This window comes from Mastacembelus armatus, chromosome 11, assembly GCF_900324485.2.
Source record: "Mastacembelus armatus chromosome 11, fMasArm1.2, whole genome shotgun sequence".
NCBI lineage: Eukaryota > Metazoa > Chordata > Actinopteri > Synbranchiformes > Mastacembelidae > Mastacembelus > Mastacembelus armatus.
Genome location: NC_046643.1, coordinates 19,739,913 through 19,758,804, shown reverse-complemented (window position 1 = coordinate 19,758,804; position 18,892 = coordinate 19,739,913). Strand labels below are relative to the sequence as shown.

Genomic DNA, 18,892 nt, shown 5'->3' with positions numbered 1-18,892 from the left:
GGAGTAGGATGGATTATGTAACTGTATATACATCCCCTGAACCCCACTGCAGCACCGGAGAAAGACAGGGAGGGAAACCATCCTCCCTTCATCTATTTTTACCTCCTCTGTCGGGTGACGGAGCCTCTGCACATTGTCCTTATCCCTTCATCCCCCCCATCATCTCCTCCTTCTTAATTAACCTCCTCTTCCTCTCTCCATCTCCCTCTGAGTCATCTCCCCTCCCCCTTCTCTCACACATCTCACCCCCTCCTCCTCCCCTCCTGTTTTCCTCTCCCTCTCCCTCGCTCTGCCTCTCCAGTGTTTTCTCAGTTGCCCTGAAAGGCAGAGCACACACGCAGGCGGCAGGTAAAGGCAAGAAATCTCTCTTCCTCTTTCCATCCGTTCAAGAGGTTTTGTGTTTTTCCATCCATTGATCTTGTTTCTCCTCTGATCTCATGCTGATTGGCTGCTGCTCAGTGCAGAACAGATGCAGATGGATGCTGCTCGGGTGTTTATGCGTGATGGAAATCCTTTAGTTCTAGGTGTTACTGTGTGTGTGTGTGTGTGTGTGTGTGTGTGTGTGATGCTAGCTTCACGTGTTTTCTCTGATTTCTTGTTAAATGGCTGTCAAACGTGTGTTTATATGTGTGAAAAGTGACAGGAAAGCATCAGTGTCTGTGTGCATGTGTGAGTTCAGACTGTTACTGTGCATGAATATGATTTAGCTTCACGTCAGTCAGGCACCGTGAGGACGCACTGGCTGCACATCACTGGGCTGTTTCAGGGTTAAGACCTGGCGTTAAGGTTAAGGTTAGAATTATGTTTAGGTTAGTTGTGGAAGAACGTTTATTTATCTGTGCTGTGGCAGCAGAAATATTATGTGTGTGTGTGTGTGTGTGTGTGCTTTAATATGGCAGCACAGGAACGTGTGTGTGTGCTTGTGTAATTTTGCTGCATATGTTTTCTCTGATTTGCTGTAAAATGGCTGCAGGAATTGTGTGTGTGTGTGTGTGTGTGTGAGATGGATCCTGCAGTTATGGTAGATCAGGTGTGTGTGTGTGTGTGTGGTAAATGTGTGGTAAATGTGTGTGTGTGAGGTAGAAATGCTTCAGTTGTTTTTGGGGTAGAGTCAGGTTTAGGTCCGAGTTGGTTAATGTCCCGTTCAAACCCGGGGCCTTCTGTGTGGAGGTAGCTGTGAGTGTGTGTCTGTGTGTGACTGCTGATATGTGCAGGGTGGACCCCGCCTCTCAACCACTGCATGCTGGGATTGGCTCCAGCCCACCCTGACGCTCTATGGTGTAGACGATGGATGGATGAATTGTGCGGTTACTCATGTTATGTGTGACCCTGCTGTCAGTAACATTTTTATATCATATTCATGTTTTCAGATTTCTTGGAAAACAGTGGTGAAATGTGTGTGAAGGGAGAGAGGGGAGCATTCTTTGTGCAGCAGAAACATGATGCTACACTCAGTTACTGTCAAGTCCTCGGTGGAGCAAATGTGTGAGTGTGTTAGATGGCAGACGCATAAATGAGTGTACGTTTGATGTCTGCATCTGTGGCACAATGTGTGTGTGGGCGGATGTCAAGTGTGTGTTGTTGTTGTGTGAGAGTACTTGTGATAACTGTTGGATTGCAGCTATATGTGTGTGTGTGTGTGTGTGTGTGTGTACTGGACACAGTATTAGCATCATGTATGTGTTAGACTGCTCCTCTTCCTGTGTGTGTGTGTGTGTGTGTCTGCCGTCCTGTGATGATCAGCCTTCTGTTTCCTCTCTCCCTCCTCCATCCCTCCATCTCTCCGCTCTTCTCCACCCCAACAGGGCCATTTAATTATTTATCTCTCTCTCTCTGTGTCTCCATCTTTCTCGCCCTGCCTCTCTTTCCTCCTGGCTATTTTTGATATTTTGATATATATTTTCCCTTTATTTTCATATTTCATTTTAAATCTATATTTCATCTCTCTATATGCATTTATTTTAATTTCTCTTCTGATTCTCTCCCTCCATCCTGCAGTTGTTCCATATCTATTTTCTTTTTTCACTGCAGACCTTTACCAGATCTTTTCTTCTTCTCTCAGCCAAATGCCGAACGTAAGCTGTGATTATTTGTTGTAAATGGGGCAATTAGAGTTTGTTGCCTGGTTGCCTTTAGTGTTGGGAGGTGAATATCTGACACGCTTATTTCAGGCCTGCACAAGTGAATGTCCTGTTTTTTTGGGGGGGTATTTTCTGCTTGACAGCTGCGGCATTTGGAAAAGAAACTCTCCATGTTGAATCATCAAGGCAAAAGATGAACAGCTGCATTAGAGAATTAGTTTTTTAAAGAAAGACACCATCATGTGGCTTTATATATACCTGACTTTTATATTTATGTCTGTTTAACTAAATAATCCTAACTCATGGTCGACCTTCTAGGTTTTTGTCATAACCTGTAGTGCAGATAGAGTTTGTGTCAGATTGTAGGATTATTTTATATAAGTTTAGCTGCTATGGGACAGTTTTGATCTAAAAATCTTCAGAAAACCTGCCTGAATCTGTCTCCTGCACCAGCTGGTGATCATGGTTATTATGGTGTTTAGAGGAAAGTGAGATGATTAGAAATTAGACTATTTCTCAGAAACGAAGTTGAAATTATTACAGCTGATCACCATAATTTAATCCAATAATATCTTTAAATCATCATCGATAATATTGATAGGAATTTACATCCATCCATCATCTATACCCACTTATTCCTAACCAGGGTCCCAGGGATCTGCTGGAGCCTATCCCAGCTCTCTTTGGGTAAAAGGCAGCCAGAAACCAGAGTACCTGGAGAAAACCAGGAATTTACAATGAGGGAAAAATACTGTGTTCACAGACTGGCCTTGGATTTGTAGTTTATTACTTTAGAAAGAAAACAAAACCTTATAAAATAATTGGAAGCCATTTCTCATCTTTCTGCAGTGTGTGACTTTATATGACGTAAACAAGACGTTCAATAATTTATAGTAATAATTCATAATTTAGAATTTATTACTAATTCATTTCAACTGAAACAAACTGGGAGATCATCTTTTACATTTCCAGCAACATTTTGTCCCAAATCTCATCCCATTCTCTCTTTTCCCTCCACATCCCTCCTTTCCTCACATTTATCTTTCATCTGTATCTTCATTTCTTCTATTCTCAGTCTTCTTTTCCTCTTGACCTCATATACCCGAACACAGAGATATATTCTCCCTGTTCTCTCTCTCTCTCTCTCTCTCTCTCTCTCTCATTCACTCCCTCCCTGGCTCGTCTGCCTTTGCGTTGTTTTTTCAGTGCTGGTATATTTTGTGCTGAGCACTGCAGTCTCTGGTAGGTGTGGTGCGTTCATGGGTGTCCTGCCTGTCTCTGCTGCTGCTGTAGAGCTTACGTAACACACAGCAACGTGCAACAAACAGCACCGGCCAAAACCCCCAGACAGAGACGGAGGAAGAGAGACGGAGATGAGAGCTAGGGGATGAACTCACTGACGTGGGGACAGATTGGGAAAAGAAAAGAGAGAAGAAGAAGTGTGGAGCTAATACTCCGAAACACTTCACTTCTACCATGAAAACAAGACCAGGCTTTCAATCAGTTCCTTATTAAATGGAAATAAATAAGGCTTTGGTAGTTTGTGGTATGTGATGTTCAAACTCTTTTCATAGAGAACTGTATGAAGTTAAAGTCTGTGACCGTTTTAAAGTAACTGCACCTGTCTTTGGAATAAGGTTGTGTACATTTTGTCTAATTATACATTTATTTGACCATAACTGCACCAAAGTTTACACATTAGTCATATTTGTGTTGATGCTATGAGAAACTGAGCCATCACTCATCAAAGGAAGTTTCTGCAGCTTCACAGGGACAGCAAGACGGAAATGAAAAGTTTATTATTGCTCCAAACAGCCACACTGGAAGGTGGACGCTTCAGCATTCACTTTACTTTAGTACTAATTAGCAAATAGCATGCTAACACATGTGGCTAAGGGGTGGCAATAATAAATATCTGCTAAACATCAACATGTTAAGAGTTATGTTTTGACACATAAGTGTTCATGCATGCTGTCCTATGTTCCATTAGTGCATAAATCTTAGTGAATATATGTCCAAATGACACCGAGGACGTGATCGGGACTAGAGAAAGAGCAGAAATAGAATTTGTGGTGTAAAATGTTGGCAGACGTCACGTGTACTGCTGCTCAGCAGGAACTCAGGAGGGAAAACTGCAGTACTGCAGGGTGGGGCTTCACACAGCATCAGAGAGAGAGAGAAGACTAAATTAAAAGAGGTCAGTAGAGAAAAATGACCCCACACATCAGTCCCCTTTGACTCTGAGTGTGTGGAGGCTTCTGTATATGTTGGTGATGAGTCAGGAACCATTTCTGCTTTTTAATATTCTGAGCACAATTTACACATTTTACACATTTTGCTGACGCTTTAATTTCCCATGACTTAGCATTTGAACTGAATAAGCAGGAAGCTGTGATCGAACCAGCAGTGAGCGTACGAGGTTCAGGAGCTGCTTTTGAAGATCATGTTGTGTTTGCCAGGGGGGAGGCTCGGTGCAGGAGTCTGAAGACAGGACTGTGATTCTGCAGCAGGTTCAGAGCCCCACACAGGGCAGTTCCTGCGCCGGCGTAAGAGAAGAAAGGTGACTGGGCGTCTACCAAATGAGAGAAATGTGCTTTGTTTAATGCCTTCAGGAAGGGAACTAACTTGAGTGCGTACAGATTACACAGAGAAAGACAGATTTCAAAACTATTAACCACAACTAGAATATCACTAGTTTCTGCAGACACAGCAGATACAAAGATCCATATACTTGTGCTGTTGCAATGCAAAAACTGGCCAAAAGCTCTAAGACACAAGAAGAAGAGAGAAAAGAGGAGGCTAATTTACATAAAACAATAAGTTAATAAGATGAGACTAAACATTAAGGATTTTAGGAACAAGATGATGAAGAAAAGTGAGAATCAGTTTTGGATGTTCAACATTTATTTCTGATTAAAAGAGACAGAACTGAACCGATGGAAAACTAAAAGCTGTGATGTAAGTTATAACCGATGAAAGAGAAGAAAAGGAGGACAAACAGATGTTTTCTGGCTGAGTGTGTAGCAAACGGATATTTTAGGAACCACAGACCAGCAGGAAAATCCTTAAACTGCACTAAATAAGTAGATGAATTCAGGTCTTGGTGAGTGTGACGTTGCTTCCACCCACATCTGTAAGAAAACTAGATTTCAGTCTGATCATCATTAATTCAGACGTTCTTCACTTATTCACAGTGCGACTCTTCACGTCACAGCCCTCAGGTTTTGCTCTGTGCACCTGAGTGTGTGCACGTTAATGGGCCTGAGTCATCATTTATACAGGGACTTACACCAGGGCACTTTGACTTTAAATGCCTGCTGTGAAGAAGCTGCAACTCATCCTACACCGTAAAGTGCAATGACCCTCAGGTTTTACCTCAAACAGTGTCACATGTGGCGTCATCACGGCCTCAGAGCGTTGATTTGTAAACAGACCCAGTAAGAAAAGAAAGGACACAGGTCCATGTCTGCGTGTATTTGGAAAGAACAGCCTCTGTACAGTGACGTGTTTTCTAGCAGTGAGCCAGATTTAGCTCCTCACAGATCGATGAAGTATTCATACAGCACGGAGACGACGACGGCGTCAAAAGCCTTTCTGACATATTGTTGCAGTGCTGTGTGTCTGGAATATCAACAAGGTGAAGGAGGGAAAAGACCCACAGAGTAAATGAGCATCGATGATGCTCTGGACTCTTTGGGGTTTGTGTGCTGTAAAGATGTCCCACACAGAATGAGCACATTTACAGTCTGGTGACGTGCAGCAGCTCAGTGAGACACATTCATGTGCGGGTTAGAAGTAAATGTCAGAACAGGATGTGAAATGAGTAAAATGTAACATGAATTCATGCTCCTGAACTTTAAGTTTATAAGTGATTCTTGGTCTTAAGGTCAGAGCTGGGTGAAACATACAGTATCTGGTCTGTGTTGCAGATTGTGTTCCGCTACTGAGGCTGCGCCATTAAAATTCAATAAATGCCTGAAGTAACATGGGAATTAGCTGCTGTATATCTACAGAGAAGCACCTGCTAAAGATACTCACACTTATATCAAAGCGTCATATGAAACTTTAAGTCCTCTGAGCATGAAACTAATGATTATCTCCAAACTACCAATTATGCTGGTAAAGACTGAGCTTGCTGCCTTTGTTAATGCAGAAAAAAAGAAATCCATGATGAAAAAACTGTCTGAACTGGAAAGATGCATCAGCAAACTGAGGCCATGCAACAGTGACATAGAATCCTGTAAAAGTTGCTCCTGATTATCGCTGTAAATAACCAGAGCCCTTGTGAGACCGGTTGCTGCTGTAACTTAAATGAATGCTCTTGTGGTCGAGCTGTTTTTCGAAGTGTCAAATGGCGCCCAGCTCCTACATCAATGCTGCAAGAGTTTCCATTCGGTCTCTCCTGGGAGTGAAGGAGCAACAGCGGTAAACAGCAGCAGAACGAACCCACAGTTCCAGGGTCAGACTAGTTACTAAAAGGAACCTCCAAACCCCCTGCGCTTGTTTTCGAACTGAGTGAAAGTCTGGGGCGTTTGGTCTGAGGCACGACAGAGAAAAGCACAGACTCTGATTGTGAGTGGACAGTTTGGGCTGTGAGAAAGAAAGGACGTGACACCGCTGAGCTTTACTTTAGCGGACTAGTCACCACTGCAGGTGTGAGGTTTTATGAGGATTCGCGGGAACAGAGCCTGTGATGCTTTTACTGGTCTGTGTAAAGATGCACGTTGAAATGGTAACATGGAATGACAAAGTACATTTAGGATGTAGAAACAAGACAGTAAAGATGCTTATTATTGAAGAGGGTCATGTTGTGATGAGGAGGAGCAGCCAACAAGTTAAAACGTGTAGGTTGGTTTTGATATTTAAGAGAAATCTCAAGTAAAAACTGCAGGATACTCATGTATTTTAGAGAGTTTCAGGTCAGGAGCTAAACAACCCCAGGCTGAAAACACACACACACACACACACACACACCTGAAATAGTTTGAGGCCTTTTTCTGACTTAAAGCTCAGCAGCTGTGAAAATATGAAAAATACAGTGCAGCCTTATCAAACCATGACCAATGGCAGTTTCCTGGATAGAAACTACCTGACGGCACATTAATGCAGAATTTGTTGTTGAGTTTTACTGCAGTGTGTGTGTGTGTGTGTGTGTGTGCGTGTGGGGTGAGCTTTGATTTTCTGCAGTGACGTTGTTTCTTGTCTCTTTATATTTTGTGTGTGTGTCTGTCAGTCTGAAGCTGAAATAAGCAAACACCGATCAAACCAAAAGAACTCACGCTGTTCCTCTGTCTGTCAGGATGTCGATTGTGAGCGTTGTTGCCAGGGAGATCTTGGACTCCCGGGGAAACCCCACTGTGGAAGTGGACCTTCACACAGAGAAAGGTGAGCGCCGATGAGCCCATCTGCAAATAAGAACCAGAGTCTTGACTTAACGGACGTCTGAGAAGATTCGTCATTAAAAATGTTTAGAGACCTCCACACGACCTCTGATCAATTCTCACTTATAGGACTGAACATCAGTATAAACCATGACCTTTGATAACCCATCACATTAGGATCCATCCCACAGACTCCAGGCTTTTCTAACATGCACTACAATTATAACAAAGAGAAATACATGACAAATACCTCTCAGTAAATCTGTGCAGTGCACGTTGGAACTGAAACCAGAGGAAACGTGTCTCCTCAGGTCTGTTCAGGGCTGCAGTGCCCAGCGGAGCGTCCACAGGAATCTACGAAGCTCTGGAGCTCAGAGATGGAGACAAGAGCCGCTACAAGGGCAAAGGTGAGACAACAGACCAACACACATGTACATTTCTGTTCTTCAAACACAGAGAGGGTGCATCCTTTCTGATGCTCTTTCCTTCCTGCTCTGCTTCAGGTGTTTTGAAGGCAGTCGGACACATCAACGACACCCTGGGTCCTGCTCTTATAGCGTCTGTGAGTCAAACCTTTCACAGCCGGGTCGGTCGGTCAGCGTGCGGGTCCCATGTGTCCGTGCAGACAGGACGCTGTGTGAATGAGACAGACATCACTGATGTGTGTGAATGAAAGATGATGATAATGTGTCTGTGTGAGAAACAAGTGTGAGTGGGTGAGAGGAAAAGTGAATGAGGTGTGTGTGTTTCTGAGTGTGTGTGTGTGTGTGAGTACAATAGTATGATTCAGAGATCCGCAGCAGTGCAGCGTGGGTAATTTCCTCCAGCAGCAGATGTTTGGTGGTAAATTATTTTTGATGATCAGTCACACAGGAAAAAAAAAACGTCACATCAGAGTCTAATCAGAGACACAAATGAATCTTTAGGGAAGTTCAATGTTTTTATCACAAACATTCATTTAATCAACCAAAAAAATCAATCTTAATGTTTCATAGCTAGAATATCAATATCAAACAATAAGCAACTTGGGAATAGTCATTTACTGCAGATTATACTGTATATGTCTCCACCTGTGTGTGTGTGTGTGTGTGTGTGTGTGTGTGTGTGTGTGTGAACACTATTACAGTGTGTTACTGTGTTTGTGCGTCTGCAGGGCGTCAGCGTGGTGGAGCAGGAGCAGCTGGACAACATGATGATCGAGATGGACGGCACAGAGAACAAATGTGAGTCACATGACACGGGAGTCTAACACCAGCATGATGAGAGAGTAGCGGCCAGCTGGAAACCTGCAGCTCCTGTCAACACACATTTCAAAAAAGACGTGCAGCTTAAATGTGCTGTCCAAGATTTTAACGTGGAAATTAAACCAGTTAATTCCTGGTTACACAGACTGAAGGAGCTTGGACATAAGTCAGTCTGTGCCCTTTATTTATTGCACTGGATTACAACTAGTAAACTAGTAAGTTAGCAAACAAACGTCAGCTTAGTGGAGAGGCAGCCTGCTATTCTTAGCTGGAAATGAATGACAACAACAAAAGCTTCTTTTCTTAAGAGTGTGAAATAATCACATGTACAGAAAACTGGTTTTCACAACCTAAATGAGAATTATGGATCTAATACATTAAATAAAATGAATTGAACTAAAAACTGTAAGATTTGAATCAATTAATCAGAAGTAAAACCACCGACCTGAACCAGTCCCTGTGTCGTCCTGTGTCACAGCTCAGTTTGGAGCTAATGCCATCCTGGGGGTGTCTCTGGCCATCTGTAAGGCCGGTGCTGCAGAGAAAGACGTCCCCCTGTACCGCCACATAGCCGACCTGGCCGGAAACACAGAGCTGGTGCTGCCGGTTCCTGTAAGACACAAACACCTGTGATTTTCTACAACCTGCTGAGCAGCTACATGTCTTTAAAATGTGACTCACAGTGAACTGTTCCACAAAAAACATGACTTCCTTTCCTTTCCTTTCCTTTCCTCTCCTCTCCTCTCCTCTCCTCTCCTCTCCTCTCCTCTCCTCTCCTCTCAGGCCTTTAATGTGATAAATGGAGGATCTCATGCAGGAAACAAACTGGCCATGCAGGAGTTCATGGTTCTCCCAGTTGGAGCTGAGTCTTTCAAGTAAGGATTCAAGTCTAAACTAAACATGTTGTTTTTTTGAGGTTTGCATTGATTAGTGATCTGCTTCACTGATTGATGGGGATGTTCTGTGCATGTGTCGTCCCTCCCTGTCTCAGGGAGGCGTTGAGGATAGGATCTGAGCTGTACCACACACTGAAAGGGGTGATTCAGGAGAAATATGGCCAGGACGCCACCAACGTGGGAGACGAGGGAGGATTCGCTCCAAACATCCTGGAGAACAGTGAAGGTGAAGATAGTCCATTCAAAAAAGAAATTAAGTGAAATCAGACACTGCAAAGACTCACAAACATCAGAAACACTAACACTCTTCATAGCATCATTTTGGAGAGAATAATAAAATTATAGCTTTTCTCTGTGTGAAGTCAAAATATTTAATAAATACATGGAGGCCTTCACTTTTCAGGCCCCAGCAGGTTCTGTACAGGCACCTTATGTTTCTTTATGCCTCCGTCTCTACTCCACCTCTGCTCCATCCTCCTTTCTGTGACTGCAGCTCTGGATCTGCTGCAGACGGCCATAGAGAAGGCTGGCTTCACAGACAAGGTGGTGGTCGGGATGGACGTGGCAGCCTCAGAGTTTTACCGTGAAGGGAAATACGACCTGGACTTCAAATCACCGCCGGATCCAGAGAGACACATCACTGCAGAGGAGCTGGCTGACATCTACCAGGGCTTCGTCAACAACTACCCAGGTGTGTTGTTTTCCTCGGCCTCCACCCAGAAACATATATAAAGTTCACCGCAACGTTTTGACGAACGTATCCCTCCTCCCTCATGGCCAGTGGTGTCCATCGAGGACCCGTTTGATCAGGACGACTGGGAGGCCTGGTCCCGTCTGACAGCGCAGGTGGGGATCCAAGTTGTTGGGGATGACCTGACGGTGACCAACCCCAAGAGGATAGAGAAAGCTGCCGAGGAGCGAGCCTGCAACTGCCTGCTGCTCAAAGTCAACCAGATCGGCTCCGTCACTGAGGCCATCCAGGCGTACGTCTGCTTCTGCAAACCAGTTTCACACTGAAGGGTTAAGATTTGTCAGAGCAGATAAACACCCTGCAAAAGATTCTGCAGTGACTCACAAAAACCTTAACTGGGTTATAAAAGGCAGTAATGTCTCATTAAACACGTACGTGTACATAAAACCAAAGAGCAGCTACACTAACCTGTGGACGGTTTCTGGCTCCACCTTGAAACACTGTCCCTGTTCTTCTGAATGATCCACAGGACGCTGTCAGCAGGAAATAAAGAGCCACATACTGTTGGCAAATTCAAGGATCAGATTTTCTGAGACTCTTTTCAACTTGAGATAATGTCGCACATGTGATAGATGCACGTTTCTGCAGTTTAATCCCAAAAGAAAAAAGAAAACACCGTAAGTTAATAGTTTATAAAGTCAAACTGCCTTTACACACCCACAAATACGTGTGGACACACACACACTGGTGCTGACAGATATAGAGTCGCTGGTCACCTTGGACTGACCGAAGAAGGTCGTCCATCTTGGCTCAGGTGACAGAAAGGCCTCCCATCAGTCACACACGTGTGAACACACACACACACACACAGAGTCAGCACGTTGTCAGTTATGTCTGTCGTTACCTGTCAGAGACGAGAGTGACAAAAAGGCCGTTAAAGGCCGAAGTGACGGCAGGTTTTTGGTATGAAGATCATCTGTCAGTCAAACGTAGGGAGGCAGTCGTCTGGTCGGGACGGAGCAATCTCACACTTAATGTCAGTCGGTTATGAAGCCATCGGTCACAGCAGCTGGATTACAGCAGAAGGGTTGGCAATCAGGAAGGGAAGATTAAATGTTGACAGTAAAGGTGATGTACTGTGCCTGTCACATGAGGCTCGTCTCATTAGTCTGATTTATTCCAGTAGCTCAGCAGCCGGGGGTTGTTCGTCTTTTAAATCCACCACTTTCACCTGAGGCATCTTCTTTTCCACGGCGTCAGCAGCTTAAAGTGCCAGTTCAGTTACAAATCAATCATAATCAGATGAATTCATTTATGTTAAGGAACCGTGGGGTTGGATTATTTGATATGGACATTCATTATCCCCAGAAGGAGAATTTAGAAATAAAACTGTGTCTGTGTCTCAGGTGTAAACTGGCTCAGGCCAATGGTTGGGGTGTGATGGTCAGCCATCGCTCAGGAGAGACAGAGGACACCTTCATCGCTGACCTGGTGGTGGGACTGTGCACTGGACAGGTACACACACACACACACACACACACACACACACACACACACACACACACACACACACACACACACACACACACACACACACACAGCGCTTTGCTTTCACAGTTTCCTCAGGCTGATGATCTTGTGTCTCTCTGCTGCAGATTAAGACCGGCGCCCCCTGCAGATCTGAGAGGCTGGCCAAGTACAACCAGCTCATGAGGTCAGTGCACTGCACACACTGTCCTCCTGTCTCTCTGTACCAGGGGACTTTTGGGAGAAACAAGAATATGGTGTCTTTATATTCTGACAGCAAATTAAAGAAGCAGCAGAGAAGCTGGTCTGCTCACACCTCTACACAAACCAAAAAACCTTTTAAGCCCACGTGGAGACTGAAGAGAAACTGGGGGAATGAACTGTTAAAGAACTATTAAAGAGATTTTTATACACACCATGATCAGCATTTAGTACCTTAAGAGAGCTACTTGACGTGACAGGCGGCAGCAGCGCTGGTGTCACCTCGTGTGTCCGAGCCAGTCGGCAGCACGGGGAGGAGGTGGGAGGAGCTGGGAGGAGGTCGCACAGGTTCAGCTGTGTAATCCCATCGGGCTGCCGAGGAGACGCTGGAGAGATGGAGGGTGGAGAGACTTACAGGAGTATTAACCAGATAAACACTAATCAGTGCAGTGAAGCATGCACACGCACACGTGTACAGACAACATCAGGTCTGAAGGAGTCATCCTGACTGTAGGGAGCAGCACAGCTATGTGTGCACATTAAAAACTCAATGACACAATATGGTGGAGAGCTCTGAACAGGACAAGTAGCATGTGAGTTAAGATTTGTCAAATTGCCGTATTCAAAGTCAATAACGAACATTATCCTCTCAACAAATTAAAACAGGTCCCTTCAGATAATGTGTTTCTCCTCAGGGCCAATGCTCTGCTGTCTAGTCAGCAAACATCAAGTGAAAGATGCAGGATTTAAAGACATTTAAAGCAGTTTTCCATGATTTGTGACCACCCGGGTGCAACGGACCACAACCCTGGCATATAATCACTATGGCAAGTTGCAGATGGTTGTGTTTGTGTCCGTTTGATGGACGGCTCCTTTGCGGGGGAACATTAGTTGGTTTTCCACCAACTGCTAACAAATATCTGGCTGTTTGTTGACCAACATTTCACTTTTGGCAGGTTGTAGCTCTGCTTGACACAAAGCTCAGTCGGTGTTTCAGGCTTCTTTCCTAATTTAAGCTATGATTTTTTTTACATTGCACTATTTTAGTGTTTATCTGTATGCACCATGGGTCTGAGAGTAACGACATTTCGATTCTCTGTATGTGAATTGACAGTAAAGCAGACTTTGACTTTGATTTGTCCCTTTTTGGAGCAGAGAGCTGATCGGAGCTGAGCCAGCACCGAAGTGCCGAGGACGAGTAACTCTTCTACAAACTGACTTTAAAATCTGTTCTCCCTCTCCTTTTTTCTTTTGCAGGATTGAGGAGGAACTGGGGGACCAGGCTCGCTTTGCAGGCCATAATTTCAGAAACCCCAGCGCCCTGTGAAACACAAACACACACACAAACCGACACGACAAACACGGAATGAGCCATGTACAAAGATCCATGAAAAACAAAAAGAGCCAAGCAAAAAAAAAAAAAAGGCAAAAATAAAATATGCACTGGACTTAAAAGTAGGGAGATGACACTATATGCACACACACACACTACGAAGATGCAACACACTCATGCACATGCAGGGGAATATTCTAAAAACATCAAATTTATAAGCCAGACATGCACTGTTACTGTAGTTTTAAAGGAATAGTTCATGTACAGCCAGAATAGAGACCTGCCAAGATAAAGATTATTATTGTAAAGAGAGAGAAATACGTAAGTAGATACTCCAGACTCATGTACACTGTCGCACCTGAAAGAGCTCGAAGAGTAAAACTCTCAGCACCAAGAGGATGACGATGCGTTCATTCGCAGAAAAAAACATAAAACAGCAGGTTCAGCGACTGAGTGAAGAAACTACACAAACACACTTACACACTCACCTGGACACTGAAGTACCTGCACTCCAACACTTCTCTCCTCCTGCTCTCGTCTCCTTTCTCTTCATGTCGTGTCTGTTTCAAACCCTCTTTTCTTCCTGTGCTGAAGGGAAGCTGATTATTTGTCCGTCATGCTCGAAGTCCTGCCTCCGTCCTGAAGAAAAACAAAAGAAGAAAAACCGAACCCCTGAACCCCTTTGTTCCTTCGGTTCCTCCTGAATGTCCATAGAATAGCTGTGTTGAAAAAGCAGAAAGAGAATTTCAAACCATAAAAAAACAGAATGCTTGTCAATGAAAACAATGTGAAAATATATGAAATAAAAAGATGGTCATTTACAATTTCAATCACAGCTAAAAGGTTTTTGACTTTGTCTGTTTGTTGTTCACACTTTTTACATCCAAACTGAATCTGAAGGTACCCAAAACGTTTGTGTCATTTTTTGTGGTAAAATAAGTCGACTTTAAAAATGCAATTGCGAAGTGAACTTGGAAATCACCATAAAAACATCCAGTATGTGCTTTATTTCTGCTGATTTATTAATATTTTGCTAATTTACTTTGTATTTCACTTTATTCAAACACAGTATTTATATATAATGTGCAGTCAGGGAGGCTGTGGGATTATAGCAGCTCTGACAAACCAATGCTGCACAGAAACACTGTGGAAAAGTGAAACAGGATAATGTGTGAGTCCAGACATCATCACTATTATTATTACTATTATTATTATTATTATTGGAGCTGGACACATCTCTGCAGCCCCGCTGCAGCATCAGCAGCTGCTAACATGCAAACATCAACGTGCTAACATACTGATGTTTACCAGGCACAGTTTAGCATGAGAGCTAACATAGCTGAGGCTGATGGGAAATTCATTAGGCTTTGGTCCTAAACCAAGAATTTTCTCTTGGCGATGGTGCAAGACACGAGGGATGATATCACCAAAACAGCTGGCTCAGCTGCTGTGGATATCTGTGTTCCACATCTGTCAAACATTTCAACAAACACGTCGACATCAGTCAGAAGATCATCAGTCATCAGCATTTACCTTTTAGGATCCACAAATGTCTGAAATACATTAATGGCCTTTGATTTTTTACTGATTTACCTGCAGCCCAGGTGATGAAATCTGAGGGTGAGTGGGAGACAAGAGGATGCAAAACATAACAGAAACACACTAAACTGTTAATGACCCATGTGACGCTTGTTTCCATTGACACAAACGAAATAACACACAATCATTTTGTGCTTTTTCCTCGTTTATTTGTGTGTTTCTCTGACATCAGTCAGTGGAACATACACCAGCAAAGTGCAGTGTTAACTACATAGATCTGTAGTGCCTTCTGATGACAACTTCAAAATAAAAGTCCCTGACTCCTACAGACTGTGAGCTACAGTAGCAGAAAGACAGGTTTTGTATAGTTTACTATATATTCTATATTTAATTAGACTGTGCAGAACTTTAAGCTTACGAACCCTGAAGTCACAGTTAGTGCAGTTTGGTGAGGCAGACTATCAGTTACACAACAGTCCTGAAAAACAAACTGCATTTATCTGTTTCCCTTCAAATCCACACTGATCAGAAGGTTGAAACGTATCTGACAACACTAATGGTAAAAAGAGAAACACATTCAGTCTACAGCCCATTATTTACCTGACTCTTTTGCAACACAAACATTTTCTAATCCGACGTACGTCTGTGGATCAGTCTGCAGATGTGAGGGGTGGAGGGTAGAGTCTGCGTGCAGCTGCTGCAGATGTTGCATATGTTGTTACGCGCGTGCATTGATGATGTCGACAAACTCCGGTTTCAGCGAAGCTCCTCCCACCAGGAAGCCGTCCACGTCGTCCTGAGACGCCAGCTCTCTGCAGTTCACTCCGGTCACTGAACCTGGAGCACAGACAGGGGGACACGGGGAAATGAAACCTGCTCTCTGGGGTTTGACTCATTACACCTCGACTTTTGGGACAAGAACCGTTTCTTCTCGCTGTGCCCGACTGTTTTCACATTTCTCCAGTGGGCAGGTATGAATTCATGAAGGATGTCAAGCAGACGAGCATGGCCTGTTTCAGAAAGACACTGACCTCCGTAGATGATGCGCACAGAGTCGGCGACGTCGTCCGAGATGTTGGCTCTGAGCCACGAGCGCAGCTTCTCATGGACCTCCTGAGCCTGGACACACACACACACTTTACATTGACTTACATTCATTCCTGGAGGTGTCAGTGATTTGTGTACATAGTGGGGACCAGCATCTGGTCCTAACACTGACTGTCGTGAAATAAAAAGTGTCAATGTGGAGACAGAAAGATTTGGAAACATATATCTGTCAAACTAATATATCGATCCTGGCAGCTGAACCCTTGACACAGGTAACTCTACATTTTACAAACAGGCACAAACATGATGCACATGTGAGTTTAGTTTATCTTCAGCTGTTGATCTGTGGCATAACGAACAGAACCTAAGTGGTTTGTGTGGTTTGGAAAACACTTTGACGCCACGAGTCTGAACCAATTCTGCGTCAAAGTTGTTCATGATGGCACTAAAACACCTTTCCGCCTTGTTTGGAAGAGTAAACAGCAGAAGGAGTCACGTTACCTGCTCAGGTGTAGCCGTCTTGCCTGTTCCGATGGCCCACACGGGTTCGTAAGCCAGAACCACCTTCCCCCAGTCCTTCACGTTCTCTGCCACAGAACAACATCAGGGGTCAAACTCTGAAAAACCCTCAGATGTTTAACACGATGATTTAATGCAGTAGGTGACATGTGAGAATATAACTGGTATTTTTCTTAGCCTGGTTTTTTAAACTAGTATTTAAATATATTTACCTGCAATGACCTGCGTCTGACTGTAGACGACTTCTTCGGTGGTGCCTACCTCCCGCTCCTCCAGCTTCTCCCCGATGCAGGCGATCACGCCCAGATCAGCGTCCAGAGCATGAGCCACCTGAGAACCAACCAAGAGCCAGACATTTACCTGCTTTACCTGGGATATTAATAAAAATAAACTCTTCAGACACCACACGCAAATCCATTTTTAGATGTTCGAACAAAAGCCGTTTTAGTAGTTTCAGTAGCTTCACAGATGTTTTTTCAGCTGTAAAAACCACCTGGACCATGATCTTAGCAGCTGCTCCAACACTTCAACTGTGGAACAACGTGAAGACTCCAGAATCCTGGTTCTCTGCTGCTTCTCATTAACGTTTTTAGTGAGTTTTAACTGAGATTCGGAGGCAAAACAACTAAACATTTCTATTTTGCACTTTTATGTTTCCGATGTTAGAAGAGTAAGACATGACACGAGTGCTCGTTTCTTTATCTTCCAAGTGTTTCACCTTCTGGCCGATCAACTCGTCACTTTCCCCGAACACGTGTCGACGCTCCGAGTGTCCCAGGATCACCCAGTCCGCCCCGCAGTCCTTTATCATAGCCGGGCTGCAGGGACAGGAAACAGGGTCCGTTCACTGGTTTTAACTTCACACTCAAACAAAAACAGAAATGAGGGAGAAGCTGGATGTAAGAACCAAAATCCAGAGAGACGTCTCACAGGTTTTCCTTATATCTGATGTGTGCGGCCTAAAAACCCCCAAAAAACATTATTCTGATCCTTTATTCTACATTTCAACTGAACTGATGTGTTGATAAATAACATCTGGTTAACCTACAGTGTGTACCTGAGTGTGTCCGGTCAGCAGATACCTGATCTCTCCTGTAAACGCTCCCTTCGCCACCTTGTAACAGTTCTGGGCGGCGACCCCGATCCTGGGATCCAGACTGGACCGAACAAAGTCCAGGTAGATTGGGGGCGCAGCACACACCACTTCTGGAAAATTAGATTAACAAGTTTATTTGAATTTAATTTCTTAGTTTGATGAAAGACTTTATTCTCCTCCTCTAATGTTTCCAGGACTGTGTGAATCCTATCTGCTGTAAAAATCTAATTCCTGTTTGGGATTAATAAAATTTAAAGTGTTAAAATAAAAGCAGTGCATTAAAAAGAGAAATGTGCTGGGTCAAGTATAAGGTGCTAGAATAAAGTACAGGTACCTTGAAATAATACTTTGATGCAGTATTTGAGTATAAGTACTTCGTTACTTTCCACCGCTGGTAAAGACCGAGGCCTTTATGCAACTCATCCTGATCACATGACTCTCAATGTCACTGTGTCATCTGAGCAGCATCCCCCCCCCACCCCCCACACACATACACACACATACACATACACACACACACACAGACACACACCTGAATCTACCTGAATCCCACTTTACCCAACACGGACGCGCGTGTGCGCACCGGGAAACCCGCACACTGACAGTTCATGAGCGGACTCGGATCACTGACTCACCGGTCTGGTCGTCCAGGCTGGCGCTGTTCAAGCTGGAGATCAGGTCTCCCAGACTCTCCTTGTCCCCGTTCATCTTCCAGTTTCCTCCCACGAAAAACTTCCTGGACGCCATGGCCGGCTGACGGTGACGAGGACCCGGTGAGGGCAGTGGCTGCAGGATGTGTCCGGCGGGTGCGCACGTCAGGTGCTGTGGGTAAATGACAGGGATCACCGACACGGGACTACTTCTTATTTGGTTTTCCAAAGAGGGTCAAACAGCTTTACAGGAGCTGCAGTGGCGCCACCTGCTGATGGCACCTGGTTCTCCACGATGGATCAAGTCTGAGACTTGGTTTGTTAGATGCTGCATTTGTCTTCAGTCTGTGCTGGTCTGTGTCGACTGCCCTGAGAAAAACTCCACTACATTTATAATGTTGAAAGCAGCTTATTTATTTCTCTTCATTCGTTTTTTTGGACACCAACAACAAAAACACATTTTTAAATCACCTGACAGTTTTTATTCATGAGGCTTTTCCAAGGAGCAGAGCCCAAGAGGAAACACTTATTTCTGATCGGCTGGTTTGGACCATCAGGTTTTGTGTGCACCAACGTTTCACACCCTCCCTCATGTCGTGTGCACGTGTGTGTGTGTGTGTGTGTGTGTGTGTGTGTGTGTTGACCTGTGGAGCTGCAGCTGCAGGTACAACATGCACATCTGCACTT

At 44.2% G+C, this 18,892-nt stretch overlaps 2 protein-coding genes across 5 annotated transcripts; one reads left to right on the top strand and one right to left on the bottom strand.

The window, feature by feature from the left end:
- Positions 1-306: 306 nt before the first annotated feature.
- LOC113126853 (gamma-enolase) lies at positions 307-13,465 on the top strand. Of its 2 annotated transcripts, XM_033325445.1 has the most exons (14): positions 4,236-4,278; positions 4,541-4,641; positions 7,381-7,466; positions 7,774-7,869; positions 7,966-8,024; positions 8,616-8,685; positions 9,185-9,318; positions 9,490-9,581; positions 9,698-9,828; positions 10,096-10,293; positions 10,384-10,585; positions 11,700-11,808; positions 11,949-12,007; positions 13,279-13,465. In XM_033325445.1, exons 3-14 carry the CDS (start codon positions 7,382-7,384, stop codon positions 13,346-13,348), a joined length of 1,305 nt encoding a protein of 434 aa, XP_033181336.1. In that variant the 5' UTR covers positions 4,236-4,278; positions 4,541-4,641; position 7,381; the 3' UTR covers positions 13,349-13,465. The 2 variants fall into 2 exon arrangements, with proteins under 2 accessions (XP_026156836.1, XP_033181336.1); XM_026301051.2 differs by lacking the exons at positions 4,236-4,278; positions 4,541-4,641 and adding an exon at positions 307-348.
- tpi1a (triosephosphate isomerase 1a) lies at positions 3,296-18,406 on the bottom strand. 3 transcript variants are annotated; one of them, XR_004463170.1, is made up of 16 exons: positions 18,191-18,406; positions 17,542-17,665; positions 17,178-17,277; positions 16,672-16,789; positions 16,442-16,527; positions 15,925-16,012; positions 15,494-15,730; positions 13,843-14,073; positions 12,256-12,407; positions 11,198-11,362; positions 10,762-10,826; positions 10,031-10,597; positions 9,152-9,812; positions 7,713-8,757; positions 7,361-7,486; positions 3,296-4,653 (listed from the first exon to the last, which is right to left on the bottom strand). XR_004463170.1 is itself a non-coding variant. In XM_026301072.1 (7 exons), exons 1-7 carry the CDS (start codon positions 18,300-18,302, stop codon positions 15,612-15,614), a joined length of 747 nt encoding a protein of 248 aa, XP_026156857.1. In that variant the 5' UTR covers positions 18,303-18,406; the 3' UTR covers positions 15,081-15,611. The 3 variants fall into 3 exon arrangements, 1 of the variants encoding a protein (XP_026156857.1); XR_004463171.1 differs by having other exon boundaries at positions 17,542-17,662; XM_026301072.1 differs by lacking the exons at positions 3,296-4,653; positions 7,361-7,486; positions 7,713-8,757; ... (4 more) ...; positions 12,256-12,407; positions 13,843-14,073 and having other exon boundaries at positions 15,081-15,730.
- Between the last annotated feature and the right edge of the window lie 486 nt (positions 18,407-18,892).

What these genes read in the sequence shown, in the direction of transcription:
- LOC113126853 (XM_026301051.2), top strand. Translation starts at nt 7,382, where the DNA reads ATGTCGATTGTGAGCGTTGTTGCCAGGGAGATCTTGGACTCCCGGGGA. An exon ending in CATCCTGGAGAACAGTGAAG is followed by an intron (nt 9,829 to 10,095) that starts GTGAAGATAGTC and finishes CTGTGACTGCAG; the next exon opens with CTCTGGATCTGCTGCAGACG. An exon ending in TGGGACTGTGCACTGGACAG is followed by an intron (nt 11,809 to 11,948) that starts GTACACACACAC and finishes TCTCTGCTGCAG; the next exon opens with ATTAAGACCGGCGCCCCCTG.
- tpi1a (XM_026301072.1), bottom strand. Translation starts at nt 18,302, where the DNA reads ATGGCGTCCAGGAAGTTTTTCGTGGGAGGAAACTGGAAGATGAACGGG. An exon ending in ACGAGTTGATCGGCCAGAAG is followed by an intron (nt 16,790 to 17,177) that starts GTGAAACACTTG and finishes GTTGGTTCTCAG; the next exon opens with GTGGCTCATGCTCTGGACGC. An exon ending in AGACGGCTACACCTGAGCAG is followed by an intron (nt 16,013 to 16,441) that starts GTAACGTGACTC and finishes GTGTGTGTCCAG; the next exon opens with GCTCAGGAGGTCCATGAGAA.